Consider the following 19,164-nt stretch of genomic DNA (forward strand, 5'->3'; position numbering starts at 1 on the left):
GTGAAATGACTTTAAGACCTGCAGAAACCCTGTATTCAGTTTTTAAAAAGACTGGTTTGCAGAGGATGGAAGCAGGAGACGTCCTTTTGAAAAGGACCGGTTCACTTTATGGCAGAAATTACTCTGACTATAACTGCATAATTAATAATAGAATAAGTATAAATTATTGCCTAACTAAAAAGTAAACTAATATAAAGTAATTTCATTTTTATAAATATAAAGCATCATTTAACACCAACTCAGTAAGTACAATCTTTATATAAACCTGCAATGCACTTTACAAATGAATCAAACCGTTGCTCAACGGCTCACTGCAAACATTTCAAAATTTGACATTAAAAACGCAGCTGAAAACATTTGTACACGGAGCAGTATCATGTTATTGGTTCTTTGGGAAGACATTGACATACAGTCTCAATTGATGCCCCCTAGTGTCTGTAAATATAAATTTGAAGATTAATAACAAGATCAAGCAGTGCATTCTTCACCCTTATCCTTCAGCACATCACACTGTCAAGAAAAACACATCAACACCTTTATCACGCTACACATTTAAACTTGTTCGGAAAACAAGTTTCTTGATTTTGTAGAAACATCTGAGATCTCAAGCTCCGGGTCGCCAGGTTAGAAGCAAAAGCAAAGTCATAGAAAAGACTATTTTATTCCAAGTAAAAAACATTCGACGTCCTCGCAGTTCTGAAGTGTGTGTTGATGTCATACAGCTGTGGTGTCGCCGTACTCTCGGTTCCAGCGCACGTACTGGTCCAGCGTTTGAGGGCAGACGCTCCGCTTTATCCTCTTCAGGGAATCCACGAAGTCCGGAAAACGGATGTCCCTCATCTGAACAAGAAACACACGAGGGACAAACTTAGCATGTTACACACTGTTCAAAAATAGCACATGAAATAACAGCATCAAGTGTAGAATGTTAATTCAGCAAGTGGCGTTCAGTTTTCATCTTGGATCTAAAATTATTTTGTAATTATTCTAAAGCCCCGTTCACACCAAGAACGATAACTTAACGAAGATTTCGTTGTGTTTATTCGGGTGTTTGTCACTTATAACGCTCGAGCTCGCAGGATGGATTCTGATTGGCTGTCTGTGTTTTGATCGTTCATCAGCTGGATAAAACCGTTCTGAAAGTGATTCCAGCGATATAGTTTCTCTGTGCTGTTGTCGTTATAGCTGAGGTGTGAACCCTGCTAGTCTTTTATACTGAGAACGATTTGTATAGTTATCTTTATAGTTATCGTCTTTTGTGTGAACGGGCCTTAATACTTTCAATTTTTGTGTACAAATGTCTTTTTATCAGCATGAACACTCAGCTAGCTCTGACTTTTGTGTAAAATTGGTTTGTTTTAGTTTTTTCATTTTAGAAAAACATCATATGCAGTACATGGTGACAGAATGTTTTTTTTTGTTTGGTTAACTATCTCTTTAATAAGAGAATTCATATCAGGGTTATTATAGTTAGCTAAATCCAAAACCATTCAAATTAATGAAATAAATAAATAAATAAATAAAATTAAAATACCCCAAAATTAGTTAGTTAGCAGCTAGTTGACAAAGCAACATTTCTCATTTCTGAAATGAAAATGAATAAAACCTTCATATTTTTTTATTTTTTTTTAAATAGCAAAAACTAAAATTAAAGCAGAAAAAAATAAAATAACTATTACAAAATTATATATAAATATATACCGGTATGTATGTATATATATATATATATATATATATATATATATATATATATAACACTTTAATATTCAGAAGTGGAAAACGCTTTACCTCATTGGGTGATATGTTCCTCACTTGTTCAGGCCTCAGTTCTGTGTTAAGAATGAACAGGACATAATTATCTGACGAAAAGTTAAATTCTAAACCAAACTGTCTAGTAGGCAAAATTATGATGCATAATAAAATATCTTCATCTCACAATCGTACCTCGTATCGGACCGAGAGCAGCGTCTTTAGCCAATGATGTCAGATCACTGCCGGAGTATCCCTCAGTCATCCTGAAAACACATTACAATATAATGCCCTTTTAAACACACAGTATTCATAATCTTTAGTCTCATTTGCATACTCGACATAAATAGGAACCCGTATTTTACCTGGCTAACTGACTCAGCTCTTTCTGAGATAAAGGGTTTCTGTGTTTGCTGAGGAGGTTCTTGAGCACCTCCAAACGAGACTGAAAAACAAACAAACACACACACACACACACACACACACAGCTGATTACCACCTGTACTTACCATTAATCAAGTAGAAACTGTACAGTTAATTCAGCGTGAACTACTCATAAATATGTTGTCATACACATACATATTTTATATATTATTCTTAAAATAGTTTAAGCAATGTCTGAAACTCCAATATTTTTATCCCCCATTGAATTATAATTGTTCAAAAGTTCGGGATCAGTAAGATTGTTTTTCGAAAGTGACAATAAAAATATTACTTCAAATCAAATCAGACATCAGAATGATTTCAGAAGGATCATGTGACACTGAAGACGAGTAATTATTTATTTAAAACTGTAACACTATTTCAGAATATTACTTTTTTTACTGTATTTTTGATTAAATAAATGCAGCTTTGGTGAGCAGAAGAGACTTCTTTCAAAAAACATTAAAATATCTTACCAAACCCAAACTTTTAAATGCTGCGAAAACATTTAATTTCCCAGAATAACTTAATCCAAACTTTGATGTCACTAAAGTTGATTCTGTATGGCAAAATATTGATGTCCATGACAAATGCTTTGACGGCATTACACTTAGAGAAACTGAATTCAAATTCACACTCGTGAAGTGAAAGAGAAGCAATGTCTTTTGCCCATTCCTGGTGTGAACACAGTACCTCCTCTGTTGGTAAAGCCACATAAATGCGTTTAGCGAATCGCCTGTGGGAGAAACGAGTGCATTAGAGGAAGCAGAATGATGAAGTCTTTGAAAGAAAGTGTCAGATTACAGGCCAAAGGTACCTCAGAACAGCCTCATCGAGCTCCTGGGGTCTGTTAGTGGCTCCCATTACTAACACACGCTCATCTCCTCCTGACTGCACCTACAACACACACACACACACACACACACCGTGAGCGTCGTCACCCGTGATCGGGAAAACACTTTCATGTGAAGTGCACACACTCACTCCATCAAACTCGATGAGAAACTCTGTTTTGAGTCTTCTGCTGGCGTCATGCTCGCCCTCTCTCCGCTCGCACAGCAGACTGTCAATCTCATCTGCATCCAAATCACCATTACTGACACGTTTACACCAATACACAAGTCCTGAAGCACCCATGAGTCTGACTGACAGTTCTTACCGATGAAGATGATTGACGGCTGCAGTTCCCTAGCAACCGCAAACAAAGCTCGAACCAGCTTCTCACCCTCTCCCACCTGAACACACGCACAACAACATGAATGAATAAAGTTTCTTAAGACAGAATAACACATGGCTTTGGGCCGGTTCACAGAACACGTTTTTGTGGAATGGGAAAAAGTCTAGAGATGTGTTGAACTTCTTTTAACTCAAGTGTCGCGATTTAAAGGGGTGGCTGATTATGATTTGAATTTTCTAACTTTAGTTGGTGTGTAATGTTGCTGTTTGAGCATAAACTCAAGTTCCAACGCTCAAAGTTCAAAGCAAAGGGAGATATTTGCTTTTAAAGAAATCGCTTTTTAAGGACTACAACAAACGGCTGGTAGGGAGAGCTTCCTCCCGGGTTAGTGACATCACAAACCCTAGAATGTACATAAACCCCGCCCGCGGAACACGATTTATAGATTATCAAGACAGAATATGCTAATCTATGACTAGAAGATAACTCCACACAAGCTACATAAATTCATCAACTAACCAATCAGAAATGTCTTGTTGCTTCTACATGTTGTCACTTCTTCCTGAGTCTCTCCATCATTGTTTGAATCCGGTTTGAACATAAAAGGCTAAACGTTTTTGAACTTTACAGTGCATGTGTGTGTGAGGTAACAGGACACGAGCTGTTGAAGCTCCGCCCCCTGTGCCGGGAGCAGCAGCTCATTTGCATTTAAAGGGACAGACACAAAAACGGTGCGTTTTTGCTCACCCTCAAAAAGTGACAACTTTAACATGCTATATAAAAATATCTGTGGGGTGTTTTGAGCTAAAACTTCACACACACACACACACACACACTCTGGGGACATTTATTTTACATCTTGTGAAAAGGGAATTATACCACCCCTTTAAAGACGTCCGTCTAGCAGGTGTTTACATTGACAAAAGTAGCGCAGATGCATTAGTTACATGCTAATTATTTCACATGCTAAGCTAACTTAGTTGTTAACGTAACCTTAGTTTGCCTGACGACCCTCAAGCCATATTCGGAAGAATAGCTTATGATTAGCATGCTAAGCAGAAATAGCACAGGACAACAAACACTGATCCAGTCAACTTTGCAAAGGTGTTTGTCAGTAATGATAGTAAAAATTAAAAAATTTCTGGTCGTTTCTGAGCGGTTTGATCCAAAGATCATCTGAGGCCATTTTGAACAAAAAGATTTGGAGGAATAGCCAAAAAAAGGGGTAAAACTTTAGTTTACGGTCTAATTCGAACTATTAACTAGTTGCTTATTAGCATGCATATTACTAGGATATTGGCTCTTTATTAGTACTTATAAAGAACTTATTAATGCCTTATTCTGCATGACCATATTCTACATCCCTTAGTCCTACCATACCTAAACTTAACAACTACCTTACTATTAATAAGCAGTAATTGGGAGTTTATTGAGGCAAAAGTCATAGTTAATAGTGAGAATTGGACTCTAATCTAAAGTGTGACCAAAAAAACTGTTTTTCATATATTTCAAAATGCTTAGGGGTGTAACGGTACGCAAAAATCACGGTTCGGTACATACCTCAGTTTTAAAGTCACGGTTCGGTTCATTTTAAGGTACAGTAAGGGAAAGAAATGCAAAACATTAAACTGCTGGTTGTTTACTATAAACTTTTTTTTAACAATTTGTTTACACTTTTTTTAAACACACTTTTTAAATAAAATATAGGCTAATAAATAGAAAATATATCAAATAAAAAAAGAATAAGAAATAAAATACTGCTGCAAAGTTCTCCACTAAATAAAATACTCTCAAACCAATATTGGCCATGACGCTGCTAGCGAGAGGCTGGGCTAAAGCGAGCGTGCCGTGTATGTGGTGATCTTTATTTATGCGATATTTATGTCCGAGCCCGACCCGAGTTAAAATCCAATTTTTTTTCTCATACTAATGACACATGTACGTTTGTTTGTGTGGAAAGCCCGCTTTTAACAGAAAGGCATTCGGAAATGTCCACAGATGAGTGCATCAGCGCGCACGGAGCTACAAGCGCTCTTAACACAGGCGCGTGTGCACGTGTTTCGTTGTCACAGCAACATAAATTTCCGCACACAGGAAGACAGATGTTATGGTAATATTTTACATGTATTTGAATCACAAAAACGATTAATCAGATTTAATCAGTGCAACGCGGAGACTTCCGACACTTAATATGTTCGTGTGGAAACCCGGAATTGACCTATGTTCCGCACACAAAACTAGCCTAATTTACGTGAATGATTGCATTCGGTACACATGTGCACCGTACCGAAAGTGCTGTACCGAAACGGTCCGGTACGAATACACGTACCGTTACACCCCTACTGGACAAGCAAAGTTATGAAAAATGGAATATCATCAGAATCGGAATAAACCACAAAGACAGACACAAATTTTGGACGATATTTTCATCAGAAGAAGAAGAAGATTCCTTCAGTGTTTGGCCCCAAATAAACAATGACAGTTCATTAGTCTAACTGTAGACCGTCTCTAAGAAACATCTCATGATCACTCACATATTTGGAGGTGAGACTGGCAGCGCTGATGTTGAAGAACGTAGCATTAGATTCCATCGCAACAGCTTTTGCCTGTGAGGAAATGGAAAGATCAATATAGCTCTATTCTCGTGGCATAAAAACATACATTAATCTAAAAAGAAGTAATTTTTTGTGTTTTACCAGCATGGTCTTCCCATTGCCAGGGGGGCCGAAGAGCAGGAGTCCTCTGGCAGGAGCTCTGAGACCAGTAAACAGCTGTGAACATCAGCAGAAATGTCATTATAAACACGATAAATCTAACAATGCCAGTTTTTCTATACAGAATACCAGTTTTGTCCCGCAAAGTGGTTTACTAAGGTTTGTGCTAGTTAAAAAAAAAAAAGCATGTCTTAAAGCAGACGCTAATTTGCTGTTCTAAATCAACTGTAACACACGGCTTTGCGGGGCTTATTGCTTTTATACAACGGTTAATCCATAAAAATATTCATTAAAATATTTATTTTATTCATAAAATAAACACCAGCAACAAAAAATATAACTTTATAACACATTTATTCCTTCGCCAAGCAATGTAGTTCCAAAGAGGTTGCTAAGCAACATGCAGCAACAAAGAATCACAAACGGCAGTTACGCAGCAACACTAATGTAATGCGGTCACAGGTGTGTGTTTGTTGAGTCATTTACTACGGCTTCTAACACAGCTCAACCAATCAGAATCAAGTATAAAGATGTGTACAGGTGTGCAGACAGACCTCTGGACGAAGAGCAGGAAGGATAACGATTTCCTGCAGCGCCTGCTTCGCCAAATCCTGCCCTGCTATGTCATTAAACCGCACCGCTGCCCCGCTGAGACAAACACAAACACACAAACCATCAGCCTCAATGTCAACATCACCATTTTCTCAAAAAACATCTCAATATTTGTCACATAATCCTTCAGAAATGCTGATTTGGTGTTCAAGAAACATTTAATATTATCAATGTTGAAAAAGTGTAGCTGCTTAGTATTTTTGTGGACACTATATCTATTAAAATATCTTAGATTTATATATAGTATTACATATTTATTCATGTGCTCTAAAATTGTTTAAATAGATCACTTTTAGATGCAATAAACTTAATGTATCTTTTCCATTACAAAAATCACATACAGAATCGAATCATTTATATGCATTCATATAATAACATTGTCCAACAGCAATATTTACCGAAGTATCTTTTTCAAAAAAATTCATATACAAACAATTTCTGACAATGATTGACGCATCCATATTCTACATGCTTGATCTGAACGGTTGTACTGCTACCTGTCTACAATGTCGTTGAGGATGAGGTCGGCCAGTTTGCTGTCCACGTTTTTGAAGTTCTTCATGTCTCTTTTCCTCTGAGGTGACGCAGCGGCAGCGCTGCTGGCTTTCACGTTATGTCTGACACCTCCTTTTGCCGAAGGCCCCTACACACACCACAACAAAGTTCAGCCATATGTGCTCCGTTCCAAAACTAATGAGCTGCCTACATAATCTTAAAGGGATAGTTCACCTTAAAAATTAAAATTTGCTGTTAATTTACTGTTAATATACAAGCGAAACAAAACTAATACCCGTGGCTTCTGACGATACATTGAGGTCTTATGCAGCGAAACTGAACACTATTTACACCATTATCACCTGTAATCCACGGCCTCGGCAAACGGTCCAGAGCAGAGTGTGTGTGTTCACACCAGTTAGGAACTGCAGCGCGAGCTTCCTGTTGCAAAATGACGAGCAAAAACACACGTGAGCTGATGCTGTGTTTGTTTACAAGAGAGAGGTAGGATGCGTATGTTGTATTGTTCATCAAAATCAGTTCATCAGATTCTCAATGTTTGAGCTCCCGCACATTCGTCATTATGCGACAGGACAGGAAGTTAACGCGCTCAGAGCCGTTTTGCAGAGGCTGTGGATTACAGGTAATGTTGTAAATAATGTTCAGTTTCTTGCACAGACCGATCATATCGCTTCATAATACCTCAATGTATCGTCAGGAGCCACGGGTGTTCATTTTTTTTGCCTATGTATGTTTTTTTTTTACTCTCAAAGTGACGGCAGCCATCGACTTGCATTATACAAATCACCAAATACCACTTCTTTACTGTTCAACTGGAGAGAGAAAAATACACCTGCATCTCAGATGACCTGAGGTTGAGTAAATTACCAGCACATTTTTATATTAATTAATTTTATATTTTACAATTTTTATATTTTTAAATGAATAAAAAATTTGGCCAAACTATCTCTTTAAGGCAGCCGTTTTTAAATTATGACTTAAAACTCACTTTTATTCACTGGCCTTTAAACCTGATTGAGAGTTGTATTCTGCTTTTTTATTATCTAGTTTGTCCCTTGTTAAATGTTTGTTTTTGTTACTCATGTGTTTATAATCTGTCTGAAATTATGTCAATGTCCAGCACTTTGGTCAAACTTGGTTGTTTTAAATGTGCTTTACAAATAAAGTTGGATTGGATTTAAGGTGGCACTCGTCCTGAAGAAGTTACGATGTGCAGACAGTCTGAAGTCTGAGACGAACCTTCTGGTTGTTCTGAGGGCCGGTCCTGCCGCTGGCCGAAGGCGCGCGGTGCAGGCCAGATGCATTCTGGGCAGATTTGGGAGTGATTTTGGGCCGCAGGTGGGATTGACTTGAGATTGTGAGAGTGGTCTTCTTTTTGGAAACCGCTCCACCGCCTGCAACTACAAACACATGCTCGTACATAAACAGAAATGTCACTCTAGAGTCTCTCTGATCGCCTTCTTATGCAGCACACACAGATCTCCCAGAATCCCCCAAACACCCACCTGGACGCAGGTTCCCGTTGGAGAAAGAAAGGCCGGTGTGATCAGAAAAGCCCTCTGCTGGAGACTTTGAAACCAGTTTGCCTTTGTGATTGCAGAACAGGAAACAGACAGAGAGGAAGACATTTAAAGGGAAACAAAACCTCCAGAGTAAAATAATAAAGCAGAACCGAAGCTACAGAGCGTGAAAGACATGTCCAAGTCACATTTCACCTCAAAATACATAATAAAGGAAGAGAAATATTATTTTGCAAAGTTGAAGCCTATCCTTTTATTATTACATGACAATTATTCACATTTTACTGCCGCAATAGTACAGTAAAAAACTGTAATTTACTGTTTAGTTGATATCAATATTATAAATAAAAAGCAATATATATATTATACATATATTTTTTGCCATACAGAGAATGACAATTTTGGTGGAAAATGTGCTTGTAATTAAAATTGTATCATAAAAATGTCACAAACAATCAAATCAAATGAAATAGTCTTCATACTCGTTGAGCAAAATGCAATTAGATTTTTTTCCTTCTGTTTTTGAGGTGATCTGGGCATGTTCGGGATACATTTCTTAAACCGATTCCCACAAGAACCGAAGCAGAAACACACACAGAAAGTGTTAAATGCTGATTATGGAGGAATAAGAACAGTGTGTGATGCGCATGCAATAAAAGTGAAGCGTGTGAACTTTAACACACCCGTTTTAACACACCCGTGTGTAGGATATAGAGCACAAGCACAACACATGACATCATCTCTTATTAGAGTTGATGAATCCACACACACACACACACGTCACGTCACTGTCTCCGCTTACCCAGAAGCTCCAGCCGGTCTTTGGCCATGGTGAGGTTGCTGATCATTTTGTCCTGAAGCTTTCTGGCTCTCTTTGCCTTCTCGCCTGAAATGAGCCAGATGAAGACCTATCAAGCCCTACAAAAACGCTTTAAGGCATACTTCACACAGACATGACAAATCTGTCATCATTTCCTCACCCTCATGTTGTTCTTCCATATTCAAGAAGAATATTCTTATCAATTTTCAATATAACATAAGTAGAAGATGAGACACCATGAAAGTGGTTTAGAGCTTTGTGTGACGAACGGATCGAAATGTGAGCGAAATAAAGAAATGTAAGCGGTTGAATCACCGAAACTCTTAAATAAATGTCACCATTAGAAACGATGCACAAGTCATATGGCCAATTCTATGATACTCTGACAAAAACTCATTTTAGACTTTTTTAGACTAAAATGATAGACTTTCATATCACAAATCATATTTGTGTAAAAAGGAAGAAAAGAAAGTGACATGAGTCTGGAAAAGCATGATGGTAAATAAATGATGACATTTTAATTCAATACATTTTGTAGGGGGATTTTTTTTTTTTTTTTTTTTTTTTTAAGAAATGCATTTTATTCAGCAAGGATGCATTAAATTGATCAAAACTGAGAGTAAAAACATTTACAATGTCAAAAGGTTTTTTAGTTAAATGCTGTTCTTTCTATTAATCAACGAATCCTGAAAAAAAATCATCATGGTTTCCACAAAAATATGAAGCAGAAAAAACTGCTTTTGTTTTCAATATTGATAATAATCAGAAATGTTTCTTGAGCCTCAAAACATCATATTAGAGTGATTTCTGAAGGATCATGTGACACTGAAGACTGGCGTAATGATGCTGAAAATTCAGCTTTGATCAAATAAATACAATTTTAAATATATACAAATACAGCATCAAATAGAAAACCATAATTTTAAATTTTAATAATATTTCACAATATTACTGTTTTTTTTATCCAATAAATCCAGCTTTAGTGAGAAGAGACTTCACAACAGTGTATAGTAAAGAAAAATAGGGTTAAATAGTGCCAACACACACACAAACAAACACGCGCGCACACACACACACACACACACACACACATATATACGCACAATCACACACACACACACACACACACACACACACACACACACACACACACACACACACACACACACACACGGTCTCGAAATAAATCGTGAAAGCTAATGTAATTAAAACACATCACATAGTTTGTTTACACACTAACGGAAATCGATATGACTGAATAATCTCACCAGCTCCAGTGACCTGGATACAGATGCCCTTCTCCAGTTCAGCGATGCCTTTCCTGTACCACTGCACCGCCTTGTCCTTATCACCTGCAACAGGTCAGACAGCGTACAGATCACTCTCGGTCCTGGAGGGGTTGTACACACACAACACTAACACTGCAACTCCTGAGCAACACGCCTGGGGTTCAGAGCACCACTGTCAAACTTTCACATACAAGTTACATCGCACATTTGTTGTTTATATTTTGATGCCAATGTTTTAGTAGGAAAGATGCTCTGGAAATAAAACAGTACGTGCTAACAGTCATGCATGACGGCCCAGCCATTATGACCCAGGGCATGATGGGATTGAGAAGCGGCTGATGAATATATTGAACAGAGTTCTTTGTTTTCACTGATGCCGCTGGCACACAATGAGACTACAGAGCGACAAACAACATAATGTCCTGAGATATGACGAATGGAACAAATCCAGGTCACAATAAATCATGTGAAAATATATTTTTGTGGAAACTTTTTTTGATGAAACTTCAAAAGAAAAGCATTTATTGATAAAATAAATAATTTCTTAACATTATAAGTATTTAACTGTCTTCTTTGATCAATTTAATGCATCCTCCTAGTTTAATAAAATGATTTCTTTTTTTTTCTGACCCCAAACTTTTTAAATGGTAGTGTATCGATTTCTGACCATAAATAATTATTTTTGTATAAAAAAAAAAATGTAAGACCAAAGTTTTTAAGACTATTGCAATATTTTACTTAGGCCGTTTATGATTGGTTGACTGTTGCTAAACAACATTGCATGGTTCAAATCCACTTAAAAAAATTACATGTGTAAAAACCCTGGTAAAAAGTAGGTTTTAAACTATCGTTTAAGAACATTTTAACAGTGGGTTAAATCCCGTCTGGCTAGCGCGTTTCCCATAATGTTTACACATCAGGCGGCGTCCACATGTGATCCTATCGACCAAAACGCAATGATATTACGCAGCGCCTGAAAATAGTCCCCAGCTCGGTAACTTCCAACCATAGACAGTATATAAGAAGATGGACACAGCGACCCCATAGGTTTCAACGGAGAAAAGCCCATTAGAAGCGCTCACTTCCTGATGGCCGGGCGAACTGCGCAGGCTCAAACTGAGCTTGACGACGTAGATGTGACGTGAGCCTGTCTGACAGCTGTCAGTCTTCTAGTAGCTGTGCCGAGAGAAATCTGAATCATTCCCTTCCGAGTCTCGCAGAGACGGAGAGCGTGAGCATTAGCTGTCCATGAGCTAGCAGCAGGATCAACTTTATCACTCTCTATGGGCTTCTCCCTTGACTTTATGCCTCCACGTCCCCCGATTCCTTGCGAGCTTCTCCGCCGGTCTATACGGTAATTTCTCGACTGTGCGACAGAGAGTCGAGTGGTTATGACGCAATCGTTAGCCTATTTTTACAAAAACAGCTTCTACGGGGCCATAACGTAAGATACAAGGTATGGAGCCTTTTATACATTGCCGTGTTTCATTAGAAATAAATAATGGACAAATGGAGTCTTTAAACGCCTCAGATGTAAAGTTATTCGCTGTCAAAGTGACGCTAAAATGAATGGCGGCCCCCGGGGAAGCTTCAGTTTCCGGCTGATAGTTCCTAGTCATATTGGCCTAGAAAATCGAAAAACTTTTAATTTTCTGTCGGTCTTAGTACACGATGTAACTACAGAAGAGTCAAGATTTAAATAGGAAAAATATCGAAACTCTTTGGTCATTTTTTTGAGAGAGATGCTAACGGTCTAATCAGATTCAATGATCTATGCTAAGCTATGCTAAAAGTGCTCCCGCCAGACCCGGAGTTCGGCTGAATGGATTCGAAAACGGTAAAACTCAACAGTTTACTCTAGGGGAGTTAAAATGAGCCTATTTCCACACACAAAAAAGTGGAGTGATCCTTTAATACCAGGTGTAAACAGGGCCAAAAGAAAGACATGATAAGCAGATGCAATGATATAACAATATAAGGACAGCCTTGTGATTGGGTTCTTCACAGAGTGTCAGTACATGCCGCCTCGTTTTCCACTCGACTAAAGATGTCAACCTGAATCAGGCCTCGCAACTCCTCTGACCTCAGGGATCTGGGCTCGACAACACTGTGTGCTGAGCCGCTCTACTGACCGGGGTTATCATGGCTGGCGTCCAACATCTGATCTATGTCAATCTAGGTCATCTCAGTCAAGAGTCTAAACACTTCAACACTTCAAACCAATGGGTCACACCAAGTGCAGGATCCTTCTGAACAGGCGAAGTGAAAGTAAAAGCAACACCAGAACTGCTTTACAGTGCTGGAATATAGGCTAGTACAAAAAGTCCCGTGGTAATGGTAATACCATGCTACCACCGTGATTACTGTGCTTATATACACATTTTTCAACTTTAATTGATTTTCAGTTTCATAATATCGGGATTACAGATAAATAGTGACTTTTGTTGGGTCTCTAAAGTAACATCGACCCCCCAAAAAATCCCATACAATGCAGCATTGCACAGTGCTATAAAAAACAATGTTTATAGGTTACATAACTTACTACACTAGCAAATGAGAACCAGGAACACCAAAACAAAGTTGAAAATACTGTGCATAAAGATAAAATGAATATAACTAAAAGATAAAAACCTTATATAATGATGATAATAATACTAATAGCCTAATCATCATCATTACTCATAATAATAATAACTGTAAAGTATTCATAATTCTATATCCCATGGTACACAAACTACTTATGTAACGTTAGGTTCATTTGTAAGGGGACAGTTAACTTTCACACATATTTTACTATATAATAATCATCGTCATTACTCAGTCATAATCATTCATAATAACTGAAGTATTCATGATTATATATTCCAGGGTACATGTACACTAACGTTACTTAACGTTAGGTAGGCTAATTTGTAAGAGGACAGTTAACTTTCACACATATTTTTTTATATACACAGCATATTTATAGAATAGTAATAAAAAACTGATACCTTTGTCATCCTCGTCGATCTGCAGAGCCAAAGAAATGAACTCAAACGCTTGTTTGTGATAGTTTCGTATCAGCTCTCCGGTCTCGTCGCATCCGTCGGAGGCGCGATCTTTGGCCGCCATGGTTTGCCGGGTCTGCCGGAACAGGCACAGGAGAAGCAGGAGCAGAGCCCGGAGCAGGGACAGCGGGAGCCGGGCGAGGGTTCGGGTGAAGGAGCGCAGCCGGTCCAGCAACAGCGGACTCCGGCCGGTTCCGTCACACACCTGTGCGCAGGTGCGTCCTGCCGCACGCGCTGATCCTCGTTGTCTCGCTCTGTCCCCAGAATTCATTCACCCTATTCGGGCTCCCCATACCATAATGGGCCGGGTGTTTGACAACGAAGAGTTTTTCTTCTCTGCGATGTCGGTTCTCCGGTTTGTTTTGGCCAGCATCGATCGCGGAAGTCACTGTTGTGTGTGTGTGTGTTGTGAATACGGTCTCGCGCTAATGACGTGCACCACATCGCGCGTCGCTGGCATTGGGCGACAGATGTTATAAAAATATTATAAATGAAACGGTCTGGCTCCAAACCATTTATTTTTTATACATAACCTTAAGCAGTTACTAAAAATGTACTATTTTATGAAGCTATGAATGAAGTGAAGCAGCTTTTCCTCCCTTTGTTTTATTTTGTTTTATTATACTCTGACATCTTTTTATTTTTTATGCAATTTTTGCATAATTTTGGAGACATTTGTACTACGGAAAGTATCCATATCTTTAAGTATCCATATTCATTATCCATATCTCGTAAAAACAAACGTCTGACTGGAACGGTAACAGATGTCACGTGATCACGTTTGGTTTCAGCAGCTTCTAGGAAATGTTTTACACCCCAATTATATGAGTAAATATCAATAACTGAGAAACACTGTACACAATTAAATACAGAGAAAATAGTTTAACCAATCGTACCTGACCAATCAGCGGCAACGTCTGGCCGACAAGCCCCGCCCGTTTTAGAACGTACTCTAGCGTCAGTCAAGCTTGTGTTTTGCGCATGCGCAACGCCAACAGCGTAGAAACCAACAACAAACTATGGCGGACGGTAAGTGCTGTTTCTGAGCTTTGTGGTTTATTTTACACTCAGTAATTGTGCAGTGGTTATATTTTTAGACATCGTCAATGTTAGCATACTGTAGGGAGAGTTGTAGTTCTTGGCAAACGGTTGATTGTGTGTTATTGGTAGCGTTGTGCTGCAGCGGCTCATTGAATCCCGCCATTCACTACTACAGTATTTGACTTTACATCAACATATCACTACTCGTATATAATGTAGTACTGTGCATGAGTTCTTAAACTTGTTATTAACAAACTACTGTAATTTAATTTTGATTCTAACAGAACACACTGATGCTGAGCAGAGCATGGAGGGACACACTGCTGTGAGTATCACTGCACAATTTCATTCTCTATTTCATTTCATCCGAGTGAAGCACTTTGTCACTTTTTCTTGATCAGTTGATCAATCAATCAAATGTTTATTTATAGACCACATATTTAAACACAACCGAGGTTGACAAAAGTGCTGAACAATGAATAAAAAAAAAATCACAATTTAGTTTAAATCACAATAAATTAAAAGGGAATAAGATAGAGGAATAAAAACAAAATAGACAATAAGCAAAACACAAGATGTTTCTTGTTTATGTTAGGTCCCAGAAAATCCTCATGCAGAATATGGCCTCACTGAAAACATCCAGGTACAACATCAGTACTTAAATTTGAGGAAGTTGAATTAATATTGAGAATCTTCTTTGATAAACGGTTTCCGAATTGGTTGCAATGTGAATAAAGCATTAGTTCTCTATGATTGTAGTATAACGGCTAGGCTTCTGTGTGTTCCTCTAGAGAATAGTGGAGAATGAGAAAACAACTTCTGAAAAAGTCACCAAACTGAAGGTGGACCCTCAGACCCTGCAGACGCTTCCTACGCGAGCGTATCTGGACCAGACGGTGGTTCCTATTCTCCTGCAGGGCTTGTCGGTTCTGGCCAAGGAAAGGTCTGTGTCAATGCACCGTTCTTCCAAATGTAAAAATTCATGTCATTGTATGGATCACGATTGCCCTAAACCAGTGTATCTCAACCACTTTGACTTCAAACCCCTAACTAAAAGAGGTATATCTGCTATAAAAAATAACGAAATATCTTGAGTTTGAGTTATTTTAATGCTTGTTTTGTCTTATTTTAAATAATTTTAAGTAGATATGCACCGATACTACATTTCTACGCTGATACCGATAGCCGATTATTCAGAATGATATCTGCCGATGCCAATAGTTTGAAGAAAATCTCTCCCAAATAATGCGGCAAACTACTATACAGGGAACCCTCTCATTTGGTACATTACTATAATTAAAATGAATAACAGCTATTATATTCAACTGGTATTTATTTTCAGATATAATAATAATTACACAAATAAAAACTGAAATGTTTGTATACAACTCGGTTGCACATGAGGTCGTTTTCAGAAACGCTTGTCTTCATGACAAATGTATTAAATCAAACATATATAATTAACAGTAAATAAGATCCTCTCAAGTGTTTTTATTTTATTTAGATAACTAATGAACTGTGAACATTGGAAAACTTTCCTGAGGTAAATACAATGTTAAGTGACATTGTTCTCAAGCAGTTTTATTGACGTCTCTCCGTGGTTTAAACACTTATATTGAGTGATTACATGAGACACGATACAGTCTGGCAAGTTCAACATATCTTCTGATGTTCATGCATGTTTTTTTCTTGCTATAATTTGTGTTAAAGGGGAAGAAAAGACTTCATCTGAGGCTCTACAGATCTGTCACGTCACATTTATGAGCGTCAAAATGCCATTTATTGTTTGAATTTCGTGATAAAATGGACATAATTTGAATGCTGTGACTTTGCTTCTTATCCGAAGTAACCGAGCACAAAGCTCTTTGAGATTATTGAATGGGAGACTCTACAAATAATGTTTGGTGTTGGGAAAAAAACGCAGACCTGACAATCCTGGCTTCAACTACGGGTGATTCACAGGGTCAAATAGAGCCTGCTTTATAGTCACTATTAACTTGAACGAAAGCCCTAAATTCAACACCAGAGATTTACTTCACACACAGTATGACTTGCAGTTTGACAAGATACAATTGGCTGATAATAATTGCTTTTATCGGCCAATATCGATTATTATTATACCAATATATATCAGTGCATCTCTAATTTTAAGTCATCTTGAGGTCCACTGCTGTTTGAAAGGTACTACAAAAAAAACAAAAAACAAAATATATATATATATATATATATATATATAACAAAGGAGTGTCTACCATCAGTGTTTGATATTTTAAAATTTAGCCCTCGCATATATAAATGAAATAATATGAATATACAAGAATCGCAATATAATATATATAATCGCAATGAAATGTCCTTACTTGTTGTATAAATGAAGAACATGCATCTAATCTCACTGTCCATCTTCCTTCAGGCCTCCAAATCCCATCGAGTTTTTAGCGGCATTCTTACTGAAGAACAAGTCCCAGTTTGAGGAACGGAATTAAAGGCACAGCGGAAGACTTAGGATTTCATCTTTTTTTTCTTTTTTTTTCGTGTGTTGTGAATTTAAATGTAATGGTGTCACGCTCTTCAGATTGTTTGTTTCCCGATGTTACTGTAGTTTTTTAAACTAATAAAATGTTCAAGCAGTGATGTACGTTTCAATGGTGTGGTTTTTCTTTGTTTGAGAATATTATTATTTTTTAACACAAAAGTTTACATTCGCATACAAACTGTGTTAGACATGTGGCTTATCATATACAAAAAAATCCAGCTCGGCTTCATTCCCCTTTTATTTGCTTGATATTTTATTACACGACACCAAGCACTGTGCATGACAATAACAGACAAAAACTAGTGAGGGAAACAATTTCATTTAACTGTGAACATACAAAAACAATTCAAATTTGAATCCGTAGTAAATATAATTTCCTCCTTCTGTATAAAGATTAGACACACTCAGCATATGCAAAAAAGAAAAATCCTAAAGCGCTCACGTTTCTCAGCAGCTGAAATCACCATGGCCAATAAAGCTCTCTGTTTTCATAAAGCAGTGTATTAAACATCATTTCATTCACGTAACAGCTGATAAAAAAAGAAATGCAGATGTATTAAACTGAGAGGGGATCATTTTACAGCAAATGACTCTCAGCACAATATACAACCAACCAACCATGTTTTCAATTAGTTTCAGAACATGTAGACTAATATTAAGTGATAATAGATAGTCTTTACATTGAGTATGATGTTAAACTGAAAATGCTGGGAAAAATTGACCTGAAACTCGAGTAATATAATTCAGTTTCTGCTTTCTGTGTCTCAGTAACGCATTGCAGCTTCAGTGCACTAGTTCACATGCACAGAAAAACACAGATCAAGGCATCAACGACTTCTATGAGCTGGCATTCCTGATATGGGTCTAGAAGAAAACCTTGATTTAAACGAGGAGCGACGAGGCTCACGTTTCCAGTGTACTTCTTTCAATGCCTGTGACATTGTCTGCCAGAGTTCCTAGATTCATGTAAACCAAAGACTTGATCAGATTCGTAAACTGATGCCAACAAATCTGCGTTTCATTTATATAACAAAACAAAACAAAAGTTTTTACTATGTTAAACCAAAAAAAAAGTTTCATTATGACCATGATCCTATGTTGTTTTCAGGACTAGGGCTGGGTGATACAACTTATGAAATAATATCATATGAATCATACATTTTATAATATGAGATTATTGACATTATTCCGTTTATATATTGACATTTATTTATTTCGGTAGCACTTTAGAACAAGGTTCCATTTGTTAACATTATTTAATATGAACTAGCAAATAAAAAATACTTCTAAGCATTTATTAATATTAGTATTAATGTCAATTGCATAATTTACTAATACATTATTAATATTAAAAGTTGGATCTGATGATATTATTTAAATTACCTGAGTTAACAATGAACGGTTTTTATTCAACGCTAACAAAGATTAATAAATAATTTATGTGCTCATTGTTAGTGTTATTTAATGTATTAACTAATGTCAACTAATGGGACCTTATTGTATGTGTTACCATTTATAATATATACTGTATACTATATACAGGTGAAACTCGAAAAATTTGAATATGGTGCAAAAGTTCATTTATTTCAGTAATTCAACTTACTTATATATTAAACTAATATATTATATAGACTCATTACATGCAAAGTGAGATATTTCAAGCCTTTATTTGTTATAATTTTGATGATTATGGCTTACAGCTTATGAAAACCCCAAATTC

At 37.2% G+C, this 19,164-nt stretch overlaps 2 protein-coding genes across 5 annotated transcripts; one reads left to right on the forward strand and one right to left on the reverse strand.

Annotated features, from left to right (window-relative positions):
* Positions 1–241: 241 nt before the first annotated feature.
* On the reverse strand, positions 242–14,319 carry spast (spastin). Of its 3 annotated transcripts, none has more exons than XM_079615086.1 (17): positions 13,811–14,319; positions 10,800–10,883; positions 9,514–9,597; positions 8,697–8,777; positions 8,431–8,591; positions 7,173–7,318; positions 6,618–6,711; positions 6,046–6,120; positions 5,884–5,955; positions 3,332–3,407; positions 3,157–3,248; positions 2,990–3,069; positions 2,866–2,908; positions 2,115–2,194; positions 1,945–2,015; positions 1,789–1,829; positions 353–840 (listed from the first exon to the last, which is right to left on the reverse strand). In XM_079615086.1, the coding sequence occupies exons 1-17, from the start codon at positions 14,136–14,138 to the stop codon at positions 715–717; spliced, it is 1,734 nt and encodes a 577-aa protein (XP_079471212.1). In that variant the 5' UTR covers positions 14,139–14,319; the 3' UTR covers positions 353–714. The 3 variants fall into 3 exon arrangements, with proteins under 3 accessions (XP_079471214.1, XP_079471212.1, XP_079471213.1); XM_079615087.1 differs by having other exon boundaries at positions 8,431–8,585; positions 13,811–14,316; XM_079615088.1 differs by lacking the exon at positions 8,697–8,777 and having other exon boundaries at positions 242–840.
* Positions 14,320–14,827: 508 nt separating this feature from the next.
* Positions 14,828–17,542, forward strand: dpy30 (dpy-30 histone methyltransferase complex regulatory subunit). 2 transcript variants are annotated; one of them, XM_079617096.1, is made up of 5 exons: positions 14,828–14,896; positions 15,193–15,233; positions 15,504–15,551; positions 15,700–15,851; positions 17,322–17,542. In XM_079617096.1, the coding sequence occupies exons 1-5, from the start codon at positions 14,887–14,889 to the stop codon at positions 17,392–17,394; spliced, it is 324 nt and encodes a 107-aa protein (XP_079473222.1). In that variant the 5' UTR covers positions 14,828–14,886; the 3' UTR covers positions 17,395–17,542. The 2 variants fall into 2 exon arrangements, with proteins under 2 accessions (XP_079473222.1, XP_079473223.1); XM_079617097.1 differs by lacking the exon at positions 15,504–15,551 and having other exon boundaries at positions 14,836–14,896.
* Positions 17,543–19,164: the final 1,622 nt, after the last annotated feature.

Source organism: Phoxinus phoxinus (assembly GCF_949152265.1).
Source record: "Phoxinus phoxinus genome assembly, chromosome: 6".
Classification (NCBI taxonomy): Eukaryota; Metazoa; Chordata; class Actinopteri; order Cypriniformes; family Leuciscidae; genus Phoxinus; species Phoxinus phoxinus.

Excerpts from the sequence above, each read along its gene's own strand:
- spast (XM_079615086.1), bottom strand. The coding sequence starts at position 14,138 with ATGAATTCTGGGGACAGAGCGAGACAACGAGGATCAGCGCGTGCGGCA. Across the intron at positions 9,598-10,799 it reads TATCCAGGTCACTGGAGCTG|GCGAGAAGGCAAAGAGAGCC; the intron begins GTGAGATTATTC and ends GGCTCATTTCAG. Across the intron at positions 8,778-9,513 it reads AGACCGGCTGGAGCTTCTGG|GCAAACTGGTTTCAAAGTCT; the intron begins GTAAGCGGAGAC and ends GCAATCACAAAG.
- dpy30 (XM_079617096.1), top strand. Across the intron at positions 15,234-15,503 it reads GCATGGAGGGACACACTGCT|GTCCCAGAAAATCCTCATGC; the intron begins GTGAGTATCACT and ends TGTTTATGTTAG. Across the intron at positions 15,852-17,321 it reads TCGGTTCTGGCCAAGGAAAG|GCCTCCAAATCCCATCGAGT; the intron begins GTCTGTGTCAAT and ends ATCTTCCTTCAG.